Source organism: Lemur catta, chromosome 1 (assembly GCF_020740605.2).
Source record: "Lemur catta isolate mLemCat1 chromosome 1, mLemCat1.pri, whole genome shotgun sequence".
Classification (NCBI taxonomy): Eukaryota; Metazoa; Chordata; class Mammalia; order Primates; family Lemuridae; genus Lemur; species Lemur catta.
The window spans coordinates 242,856,550-242,868,859 of NC_059128.1; the positions used below are offsets into that span (position 1 = coordinate 242,856,550).

Consider the following 12,310-nt stretch of genomic DNA (forward strand, 5'->3'; position numbering starts at 1 on the left):
CTCCCTTCTTGCTCCCAGCTCCCAGCACAGTGACTATGCCCCACAGCCATAACAATCCCAGGGCTGATTCCACATCTGTGGAGCGACCCCACCACCTTTGGAGGGGTCTCCAGTCTCCTCACCTTATTCTCATCATCACCTAAAGATCTTTCCATTCCCAACTGGACAAAAACTAAATAAATGTTTAAAGACTCCTTCAAAGCCCAGCATTAGATGCTACTGAACAAAATGATGCCATTTGCATACTTCGTCTTGTATCTTCACCAAGTGCATAAGAAGGGGAAAGAGAGAACGGAGGACAGGAGAACTTTTTCACTTAGCTTTTCAGAGCTTATGGTAAGAAAGTCTCCTAACGGCTGGGTGCTTTCTTTCCCCTCTTTCCCAGTGGGCCAGGAAGAGGAAAGCCCCTGGTCAGATGCAGAAGGTTATGGCAGTAAAAGGTAAGCTGGCCATTTCCCTGGATTACCAAAAGCTTTCCAAGAAAAAGAAATATGGACCTGGGGAAGAAAGTGCAATCCTAATGTTCCTTATTCTGGGTCACCCTCATAGCCTCACTGCCGGAATCTCAACCCTTCTTAGCCCAACCACACAGCAGTCAAGTTCCTTACCGAGTCTGAGACACCATGGCTGATTCAGTGCTGAAGTGTCACCACCAGGGAAAAGAATTCCTGCTACCCCACAACCGGTGAGGGAACTGTGTTTCTGACACCTTGATATGAAACCATAAATACAGTTTCCTACTCAAACATTGTAATGCATACATTGTATTCCATGCATCAAGCTCACTCCAAAGCAAATACAATTTTTAACCCAAAGAGTTAACTGGAAACTGCCATGTGTGCTATTATCCACTGTGGCTGGGATAGATAGGAGAGAGAGGTTCATTACAACTGTGAGGGCAGGAATGTTACCCTGGGAAGACTTCTTCCAGGCAAGATATAGCTGGTCCTTGAAGGGTGAGTAAGAGCTGCAGTGAAAATATATTCAGAAAGAAAAGAACTTTTGGAATATGACCTATTAGAGATAGCATTACCTCCTGGATTTGGCCAGACACAGCACACCTAAACGGCACATCAAAGATGTAAACTGCCAAGTATAGTGGCTCACGCCTATAATCCCAGCACTTAGGGGGGCTGAGGCAGGAGGATTGCTTGAGGCCAGGAATTCAAGACCAGCCTGGGCGTCGTAGCAAGACTCTATGTCTACAAAAAAAAAATTTTATTTTAATTAGCAGGGTGTGGTGACATGCACCTGTAGTCCCAGCTACTCAGGAGGCTGAGGCAGAAGGATCGCTTGAGCCCAGGAGTTCAAGGTTATAGTGAACAATGATTACATTACTGCAATCTAGCCTGGAAAACATAGTGAGCATCCTGTCTCTAAAAAATAAATTAAAAAAAAGTTTAAAAATTAAAGAAAAGATATGTAGAAGATAGACGGTACCTGAAGTCTGAAACTGTCAAAAGGAAAGTGTGGCAAAATGTGCACACCACCTGTTCAAGAAGCCCAGCCTGAGGGGTAATTGGAAAGGTATATTCACCCCAAGGTATATATAAATTGAGTGTGTGCAAAGCAAAGGACAAAGAAATACACGAGGAATGGAAGAATTTGTGAAGAATGTATACTAAGGAGGTTTCCTCAGATGGTGTAAGGCAGAGGTAGCATTAGACCTTAATGTAAGGCATTGTAACTAAACCTTGGGCAGTCTTAGTTTTTTTGGCTATAAAATGGGGCTATAGATTCCTGTCTCATAGGGTTGTTGAGAACATTAAATAAAATGGCATAAAAAAAAATACATCACGGATCTGAGTAGGTGAATGTCACTTATGAGCTCCATGCTTCCCTCACCTCCTCAATAAGCATCACCTAGAATGCATGTTAAACAGATCTCTGGTCGGCAACCCTGGATGGAATCATAATTTCCACGGCAGCCATCTGGCAATCTGCATAGTTAGCAGATGATGCTTACCAGGGAAATGTGGGAAACATAGCATTATTCTCTTCTCCTCCCTTAAGGTTCCACATGATATAGAACACAAACATCTCCAAGAGAAGAAAATGGCTGTGAAATTCAGTCCTCTGCCACTGAGTTCTGGAATGAGAAAACCTGAGAATTATAACTTCACAAAAGTCAAACTGATGTTTTTTAATGATATGTCTCTTAATGGCATTCTTCTGTCAATATTATCTATTCTTTCTGAGCCTCAAACATTTTTATTTATTTGGGGGATAAGAACTAATTGAGTATCTCCAGCAAATCTACTGGAATCTAGTAAAAATTGAAGTCCCATTCTATTGCATCATTAGAACAAGATATAGTACAATGGGACTGTGACATTCAGGGACTATATGTTAAAAATGCTGTTAAAGAAAGTTGTATGGGGCAAAGAATGACTATCTCCCCCTCACACTACACATTACCATTAACAACAGCCTGGGAAGCCAGACCAGGGTAACACTTTCTAGAAAAAGTTATTTTCTTACAAACCAAAATTGCCATTATCTAGCCAGACCAGGGTAACACTTTCTAGAAAAGTTATTTTCTTACAAACCAAAATTGCCATTCTCTAGAGTGCCTCTGAAGCAGTTAGCCTTATTAAAAGACAACAAAGTAACAATCTAAGGGTGTCTCTTTTGCAGATCTCGGTATGAAAAGCATAGGAAACCAAAAGGAAGCAACACAAACCAACTTACAATGTCAAATCAGCATGCTTTCAAACGGGAAATAATCTGGCAGCCTGACCAAATCTCCCCAAATATTTAACATCTCCATGTAAATAAAAAGACAGCTGCGTAGTCTGCAGCTAGGTGGGGAAGATTCAAGACCGGAAAGTCAAATATTCAGGCTAGCATAATAGAAGAGAGTTACATGGCTGGAAGGTCACTGTGGACATGGGCACTGGGACCACAGAAGAGGAGAAGCTCCCAGTCAGTCTGCAGTTTCTTAATGATCCACCTAATCACAATACTTAGGCGGTCCTCTTAAAGCAAACGTGATGTGGGTGGCTTCTGAGACGCCACCGTTCACCGGCTCTCCACCCCCGCCCCCACCCACTGCTTTCAAAGGTTACCTTTGAACAGCAACCTCCTCTCCCCCGCCCTCTACTGAAGATCCTAAATGAGGGTTCTTTGGGTTTCTTTTTGGTTCTGGAAATCACTTTTTACACATTTTCTTGTAAACCAAAATAACAGCAGGTAAGAAAGGGGCTTGAGAATGCCGGGCGCTCCCGAGCTAGCGGCCGCAAAATGACACGTTTCTTTTCCCTTATCCTGAAATTAACGGCAGCCCAAACACTGCAATTTTCTCACTGCCTTCCCCCCGCCCCCAAAGTGCTTCGGTGATTTGTTTTGTTAGGTCTAGTTCTGTGGTGGGAAGCAGGATTCCTCGAAAAAACTTTCTAAGGTAAAAGACGGGAACCTTCCAGACCCCTCGCCCCTCCTCGTGCACAGACCCTTTTACAAGACAATAGTGAGCCAGGAGCCGGTCACCCCTCTGGGCTTCCAGGAGCGCAACCTCGCCCGCGAGCAGAGAAGCGGGTCCCAGAGCAGGTCTTCCGGGCTCCCGCCGCCCCTCGGGGCGCCCGCGGCGGTCCAGGACCCCGGGGCCCCCTCCCAGCCGTCGCCAGGCGCAGCCCTGCTGGCTCGCGGGTCCCGGCGCCCCCGGCTCCGTGACGCCGCCGCCCACAGTCCTTGGTGCTGCTGGCAGGGTGCGTGGAGGGACGTGCAGCGCCCCGTGCCTGGCCCCCCACCCCTTAGCCGCAGAGGGTCTAGGCAGCGCGGACCCCCGGCCTCCCGGAGCCCCGTCCGGGACGCGGGCTCCCCGCGCCCCCGGCCTCCCTCCCCCGGGCTACGCAGACCCGCAGCAAAGCCGGAGAGTTACCCGCCGAGGCCCAGGCGCGGCGACCGCAGAGGCGGGTCGGGCTCCGCGGCCGGGAGCCCGCTGCTCGCCGCCGCCCGCCCCGGCTGGCTGCTGCCTCTCCCGCGGCGCCTGCCGCATCCGGCCGCCGAAGCCCTCGACTGGCAGAAACCGGAGGAAGGTGGCGCGGGGCAGGCGGGAGTCCTTCCCCCCGGACCCTGGCGGGGGAGCGGAGGAGGGCGCAGCGCCGCCCGCAGTCCGAGGCACCCGCCGGCCGCGCGCTGCCCGCTGCGCCCGGGTCCGGATCCCCGGCGGCCGCGGGCGGCTCCTCCTGCTCGGCGACCCGCGCCAGACGCGCGGTGGCCACGGGCGCCCCCAAACTCTGGGAGGAAGGCGCTGGCAGGGAGGACGCGGCGGAACTCGCCGGCCCCCGGGGCGGCCAGCCGGGCGCTCAGCGGATCCCCTACCTTTCGGGCAGGGCGGACGCCAGCCGCGCGCCCTCGCCGGGCGTCCGGGGTAGGAAAATCACCGCGAAGGGAGGGCCCGGGAAAGGCGGCGGGTGGCTTCAGGACAAGGTAGGAGGATCAATTTCCACAGCCAAGAAGACACTCCCATCGCGCCCTGGTTTGTTTGGAAAACTGCGGGAGCGAAAGCGAGGGGCGGCGGGGTACTCCCCTTCCCCGCCGGACTGGCGGGCGGCAGAAGTAAACAGGAGGCTTGGAGCTCGGAGGACCGCGGGCGACACGAGGCGCAGCAGGCGGTTCGGTCCCCGCCACAAGGGGAGGAGTGTTCACAGAGCTTCACAATTCCCAGGCTCTGCCCTTTAAGGGCAAATGTGTTAGTACTTTTTATCTTTTGAAGAAGGTATTACTTTAGGAAGGAGAACGAAGGTGGGAAGTACGCTTCCCCCCCCCCCTTTTATTGTTAAAGTAGCTCTCTGTAGGGAAAAGCCTACATTAATAATGTCCTCATACTTGGATGACTCTGAATAGTTTTGTAAATTCAGTGTTTGTCAAATAATTCATTGTCTAGCAACATTCAGTTCTTAGCTCCAGCCTTTGGGCAACTGAGCAGCGTAATCACGCGAGATCAAATGACTCCAGAGGGAAGACCCGTGGACGTACTTGGGCATAATTCAAGGCTGGCAATGTGTCACCCACCGGAACAAAGTCCTTCATCTGTGATGGGCTTTCTGGTATTTGTCTTAATTATAGCAACAGTCTTAGGAGGTAGCTCTTGTTGTTTTCCCAATTTACTAATAAAAAAACTGAAAAGGCTGAGATAATTCATTCATATCCTTTGCCCTTTCTACAAATTGCCTTTGACATAATGCACACGGATTTTGTAATTTTAAACGTGACTTTTGAGACATCGGGGTAGTGAAAAAAAGGTTTGGAGAATTTGTCTACCTGTCTAATTTGTCTTGAGGTTTATGTTGCTCTTTTGGTTTCTCCTGAGTTCTTCATTGTCCTTCTCTTGTTCATGATCTTAAAAATTAAACCGGTATTTCACCTCTTCCAGTCTGTCCTGGTTAGACGTTTTAAATCTGCTAAGTATGTGCTAAGGGGAGAGGCCATCCACTGTTCTTAGGTGACAGTTTTGCTTCACCTTGAGTTCAAATGCAGCCTCTTCCGCTGGCCTGCTGTGTTTTGGGGGGAAGTGACTTCACCTTAGTGGCTAGCTCTGTTTGCTAAATTTGTTTGTCAACTATGGATGGTGCAATCTCTTTGAAATAAAATGATATTGGTTCATGGGATATGCCTTTCTGCACACCGGTGACAGAAACCAGGTTCCCCATACTACCGTGGGATGCTGTTCAGCACTTGTAGACTCACAGTCTAGAGTAGGGTCAAAGAAAGTAGTATTTCTTTCTTATCCACAGGGTAGGGCCCGCCTTCCAAATCCTTGTGTCCTGTCCCAAATACAGCCTTTCCTGGCATGACTAACGATAAGAATGTTTACTCTTTGTAGGGCAGACCTACCCATAAGGGTGTGCTTCCCAGCAAGACAATCATATCAGATAGGTGAAACTCAGCACTGGCGATACCTATTAAGTGACAATATTCCCTTATAAGTTAACAATATTCCCATACAAGTTAACAATAAAAAGAAGTTTTTTAAAGAACATTTCTCAAGGCTTCGGTTGTTCAGTTTTAAACACTATCTGGCTCAAGACTGAACTTGACCAAGCTAATCCTTTTTACATACTATCCTTCTTCCAACTTAAGGTAAAGATCCTGCCATACCAGTCTTCTGGTTGTGTTGGGGGTTTATCGCCTGTTAAAGAACATGTGCTTCTCAAAATAAATGTCACAGTGCCTATGCAGTCTAAATCCTGACTTAGAGCTGTGACTGCCCACAGTATGGAAAAACTGTTGCATTAGCAAAAAGCAGTTTAGTTCTTTAAGCAGAGCCATACTTCTCCAAAATCTCTGGTTCAGAGCATGCTCCCAGCTATATTTTCTGCATATGTAAATATCCATTGTGATGATTTCCCAACTATTGTGCTTGTACAAAAAAGGAAGTCAAGTCTAAGGAGGAACCCTTTTTGCAACTTCATAGGTGATGATGTCCCTGTATTCTACCGGTCTTGTCAAGGGCTCAGAGGTCTTGGTAGCTCAGTCTCAGGAAGTGTTTTTACTCTCCTTCCACAGGCTAGAGGGTGAGGGAAGGTGGGACTGGGGATAAGCTCATCCCAAGCCCTTGAACATCTCAAACACATCTGGTAGAAGAACATCTGTACAGTGGAAACCATAATTAAGACAACTGACAGAAAACAATGGTAACATTATTTTTTTTAAAAGGGATGAATATCCAGAATATATAAAAGATTCCTATGGATCAGTAAGAAAACAATCCATTTTAAAAATAGAACACAGGCCATAAACAAGCAATTCACAGAAGAAATACAAATAGTTCACAAGCATAGAAAAATTTCAGTGTCCTTTTATAATAACACTAAGAAAAAGTAAACAATAATGAGAAATGATTGGCCCAAACTAAAAAGAGTAATGGGATCCGATTTTGTCAAAAGGTGTCAGATAACTATTTATGGAAGTGTAAAATGGTACTTCCTTTTTAGAGAGCAATTTGGTGATTGCTATCAAATTGACAAGGTTGTTTAAGATTTGAATTTCAAAACCCTAATTAAAGTTCCTTAACTTTCCTCCTCAGAAGACTTTTTGGCCTCAAGTCAACAAGCCACCTGCCAGAGAGGAGGGGGAGGAATAAGGACATAAGATCACTTAGCTGGCTCCTAGCTACTCTGGTCAAACAGAGAGGAATGCTTGTAGTTGCTGAGCAGCTTCCTACACACTCAGAGATGATAGAGGCTCTTCCTGGAATTGTGTGGAGGAAGTCTACAAAATGTTTGCATCTGGGAACAGCTTGCTCAGAGCTCTTATTCAGTTATGGGAAGCATTAGAAGCCTGGACTGTTGTCCCAGTTGATGGGCCCCTTCCCTCCAAGAAGAGGAGGGAGTCACAGTATTACATCCTTCCCATACGTCTCTGCAGCCTTGCTCTTCATTTCTGCTTCAGTCCTATGACTTCTCATTCTGTCAAAGTATTACAGGTAACTTTAGGTATTTGCTTAATCCATTAATTATGCTTAACATTCTCAGCTTACACGTTTGTCTCATCTTAGGTGGTTTACAGAGCTGGACTTATGCTATTTCACTTCGGATGGGTGTTTATGAAAACATTTCTGAATGTTTGATTTTCACAATAAGCACCTGTTGAGTTTGTAACTCAAAAAATAATTTTCAAAACATTGCACACTTTAGGAATTTTTACATGCAGTTTCTTAAAGACATATCAAATTGAATTTTACTTTTTGGGGAAGGGGGGCGTCCATTGTTTTTCCAAGAAGTCATGACAAAAGCTGACGTTATGAAGGTGTGTGGATACCGTAATCGTCAGAACCTTCATAGTGATGATTTTGGGATATTCATTATTTTCAGCCTCAGAATTAAAAGAACTCATCTACTCGCAAACTTTCAGGGAATTCTCATATCATCACAAGGATATTTATATAAGGGTGGCTTTTCAAGCTAAGACACTGCTGGGATACAAAGCTGGTACTGGAGGTCTATGCACACTTGGGGACCTCTCCCAGCTTTCTGTCATTACACCTGAAGATAACCAGAGTGGCACCAAGAAGATAGGGGAAAATAGAAGGGCAAAGTGGGAGTTACTGCATATATTCAAATGTAAACTCACATTTGTTATATTCCTGCCAAATGCTGGGTGATTTTCTATGATTAATTGTTTTGTTTTGCTTGAGACAAGGTCTTATTCTATCACCTGGGGCTAGAGTGCAGTAGCACCATCACAGCTCACTGCAATCTGCAAGTCCTGGGCTCAAGCGATCCTCCTGCCTCAGCCTCCCAGAGTAGCTGTTACTACAGTCATGTGCCACCGTGCCAACTAATTTTTTCTAATTTTTGTTTGTTTGTTTGTTTGGTAGAGACAGGGTCTTGCCTTGTTGCTGTCTGGTCTCTGGTCTCAAACTCCTGGCTTCAAGCAATCCTCCAGCCTCAGCCCCCTCAAAGTGCTGGAATTACAGGTGTGAGCCACTGCACCCAGCCACATTATATTGTTTATTACAAACATGAATTCTGTGGGCTATCATTATCCTCATTTTCCAGAAGAGAAATGGAAGACTTAGAGAAGTTACATAATTTGTCAAAGGGTTCAGAGCTAATATGTGTCAAAACTGGGATTTGAATCCAGATTAACCACCAAAACCTTCTTTTCATACCCATGACATAGTACCTTTCTATTCACGATACAAGTAATATGAGAAAAAGTGATGACTATTATTCTAGAGTGAGACATTTCAGGAAAACATTTACAACAATAGTAAACTGAATGAGAATCCTGTGAAGCTTTAATTAGCCTTTTGCGAATGGGTATCAAGCTGTCAACTGAAATGGAATTGCACTCATTTCCAGTTCCCACTGTTCCAGTTCTGGTTCTCCAAAACTAGAATGTTTTCTCCAGGGATATGTAGAATGCAGATTACTGAAACCTTTCTGCAGAACCCCTGGCATGGGTCCTCCTAGCCAAGTCAGCACTTTCACACCTGAACTCACTTTGGGGGATAGATCCCATTTTTAAGGTAATTTTCATGGCTAGTGGCAGAGGCAGTAACTATAATGGCATCAGGCTCATCACAGGGAAAATATGTTCAGCAGCTCCCTATGAGTATGCAAATCCATTACTTCAATTCTTCATTTCTACTCTTTACTGGGAACTCTTTATTATACTACAGAACGTTGTAAATAAAAGAGGACCAGTATCAATAATAAAGAGCCATGGATACAGGGAACCACTTGTAATAGACTGAATGTATTTCCCTACAATTCATAGGTTGAAATCTTAACCCTACCATGTGATAGTATTAGGAAATGAGACCTTTAGGAGGCAATTAGGGCTACCATGAGTGCAGAGCCCTCATGAATAGGATTATTGTCCTTATAAAAGGGACCCCAGCAGTCTCTCTCATGCTCTTTTCACTATGTGAGGATACAAGAAGAAGACAACAGTCTGTAGCTTGGAAGAGGACTCTCACTAGAGCTCAGCCACGCTGGCACCCTGATCTCAGACTTCCAGCCTCCAGAACTGAGAAATAAATTTCTGTTGTTTATAAGTGACCTGGTCTATGGTACTTTTTTATGGCAGCCCAAACTGACTAAGAGACTACTTGTGAACATCTGAAGTAGAAGTTTTAAACTAGTAATTGGTTTTTACTACAATTTTTGTTTTATTTTACTGTATCTTCTTTTAATCCTTTTAGTTTTTTTTCGTGTACTCAAGATGCCGTATTGATAGCAGTTTTCCCCAATCCTGCACATTAATGGCAATGACTGTTACTTGGGATGAGTATGTTAACCACAGGGTGATATACTGACCATCCAAATAGCTATCTGCAGTGCTTCAAAAGTGGTAAATACTGATAACTTCAACCACTGTCATCATTTTATTATTGGGCAACTGAGCAACAGATGACTCCAGAGAGAGGACCCGTGGACATAGTTGGGTATAATTCAAAGCTGGCAATGTGTCACACACTGGAACAAAGTCCTTCATCTTTTTATTATTATTACCCCATAAAACAGAGGGTCTTCTGAATCCTGCCTAGGGGACTAAAAAGAAGCATGTATGATTTTGTTTTTGCTTGGAGAAAGAAATGGAAGCAAACAGAATTTAATTGTATGCCTCTGTGCTTATCATATAATAAAGTAATGCATTTTATCCAAATCAGATAAGTCCTAGACTTTGCATGCACAAAATTTTGTATAACTGATAAAAGTTTTTACTAGTTATACACTACAAAGTTGAATACTTTGAATCTTCCTGGACACATTAGAGCTAAGAGTCCTGCCACTGAGAATCTCTCAGACAGACAAAATTGTAATCCATAAGCTGGAAAACAATAAAACACCAATACTAAATATTTGAAAGTTGTCCCCAAATTTTGCTTAACCCTGGGATGATTCATAATTCATTTGCACATCACTTCAAAAAATGTGCATGTCCCTTTCAGTTCAGTACCCCACTCCCCCAACACTTACATCTATATCTGAGATATCTCTGGGATTCACTGACCAACCTTCATATAGGGACTAGGGAGTCTTCTATTTGTAGCTCTCACTACTTTCTTAAGTCTTAGTCTTGTACCTCCAACTACTTGCTGAGCGTTCAGTTAAGCATGTATTTATCAGCACTCACTATATGCGAAGTACTTTACAGAAAGCAGAGTCAACAAATTCAAAACCAAACTCTTTAGTCTTCCAGCCCAAGCAGCATTTTAACTTACTCATTTTTATTAGTGATGATGCTTTATTCTCCTGTCTCCCCATTTGAGAAACTTCGGTCATCCTGATTTCTCGTTCTTTTTTCCCATGTTACTTGAACTTTCTTCCTTCATGTTGTTAACACACTCCACATGCAATGATTAAATACATCTTTACTAAGTGCCCACTATTTGCCAGGCACTGTTGTAGATGCTAGGAGTACAGTTTGCCGGTGGGGAAACAAATAGAAATTCTTGACCGTTTGGAACTGATAGTCTAATAATTAAGGGTATTCAGAAAGAGTCTTCAAAGGTCATCTTGTTGATCCCTGCATCTCCGTTTCACCTGGACTTCCCCTGCCATGGTGTCCATCCTATGCCTGGGTCACCCCACCTGAAGTCCCATCACCTAGAGCTGTGCTCTCTGTGATAATATCCTCAGGACCCACAACTCACCCTTTTACTTCTCAGTCTTGGGCTGATCTCCAAACAATCTCTGCTTAGGTTTCTTTTCCCTTTCTCTCTAGAACAACCTGCCTCTCCGACCCTACCTCATTCACTCTCTGTAAAACAAAGCACAATAGTGGACTCTGCCTTCTCTAACTCAAACAGTGTAGGATTTTTAAAACAAAAGCAGGACAAAATGAATTGTCTTCTAGCTATCTGGTAACTTTTATTTTTTATTGTTTAACCAAAAAATCACTGAGCCAACAGAAGAGCAAAGCTTGGTTATCTTCCTGAAATGGAGCAGGGATAAATATTTACAGCAGGGGTATATGGGGGAACATAGATTTGAGACAAACTGCTAACAGCCATCTAACAACACAAGGCTAAGTATGGCAGCCCCAAGTACATGAAAGCCCTCAACAGATGAGAGGTCAAGTAAAGCAAAAAGAAACATCTGTTGAGCACCAAAGAGGGGTGTTGCATTCATTATCACATCTAACAGTAACAAACCTGGTAGCTATTAAGGTCACTAAATATGAAATGTCCAATTTCGAATCAAAAGTTTATTATATCTCAAGCAAGAGGCAGTACAATTAATCAAAGTATGTGCCTAAGCTATCAAAACAGTCTTGCCATCTTAATGGTAGCTTGTTTATGCCAGCAGCAAAGAAGCCTGGAGAGCAAGTGGTGATGAAATCGCAAGAGGCATTTTCCACAGCTTGTTGAGAATTGAATATTTTCCCTTTTCCTTGCAAGAAACGATCCAAAGCCTGGAAGAAATGGTAGTAAGTTGGTCTCGCAAGAGGATTGGCCTATCTCTGTTGACCAGTCTTGGCTGCTTAATCACAAGCATCCTCATCATTTAGTCTATTTGGTTGCAGCAGACATCCACTGTAATTAGTTGACTAGATTTCATGAAGTCGTAGTGGATAGTACCAGCGCTGGACCACCAAACAGGCACCATTAGCTTTTTTTGATGACTATTCAGTTTTGGACTGTGTTTTGTACTTCGTCTTTATGCAACCATTGTGCCGAATGCTTGCAATTGTCAAAAAGAATCCATTTTTCATCACACATAACAATACAGCATAGAAATGGTTCACCTTTATGCTGTGACAGCAAAAAAAGGCAAGCTTCGAGACAATTTTTCTTCTGATGCTCATTTAATTCATGTGGTACCTATCTATCCAGCTTCTTTCCCTTACCAATTTG

The 12,310-nt window shown here is 44.2% G+C and overlaps 2 protein-coding genes across 5 annotated transcripts in view; one reads left to right on the forward strand and one right to left on the reverse strand.

Annotated features, from left to right (window-relative positions):
- The window catches only part of ST3GAL6 (ST3 beta-galactoside alpha-2,3-sialyltransferase 6), a 61,795-nt gene extending 57,184 nt beyond the window's left edge, over positions 1-4,611 (reverse strand). For 2 of the 4 annotated variants that reach the window (XM_045540418.1, XM_045540414.1), the window contains exon 1: positions 4,321-4,611. The gene's annotated coding sequence lies outside the window, so the exon portion shown is untranslated. Of the gene's footprint in view, positions 1-1,966; positions 2,055-3,877; positions 3,952-4,320 lie in introns of those variants that run through there. The other 2 variants (XM_045540416.1, XM_045540415.1) reach the window with 2 other exon arrangements.
- LOC123649042 overlaps positions 1-12,310 on the forward strand; it is a 57,748-nt gene that overhangs the window by 19,477 nt on the left and 25,961 nt on the right. Inside the window, 2 exon segments of the mRNA XM_045566994.1 lie at positions 386-440; positions 3,423-4,428. Of these exon segments, the coding sequence (XP_045422950.1) occupies positions 386-440; positions 3,423-4,428 (1,061 nt within the window).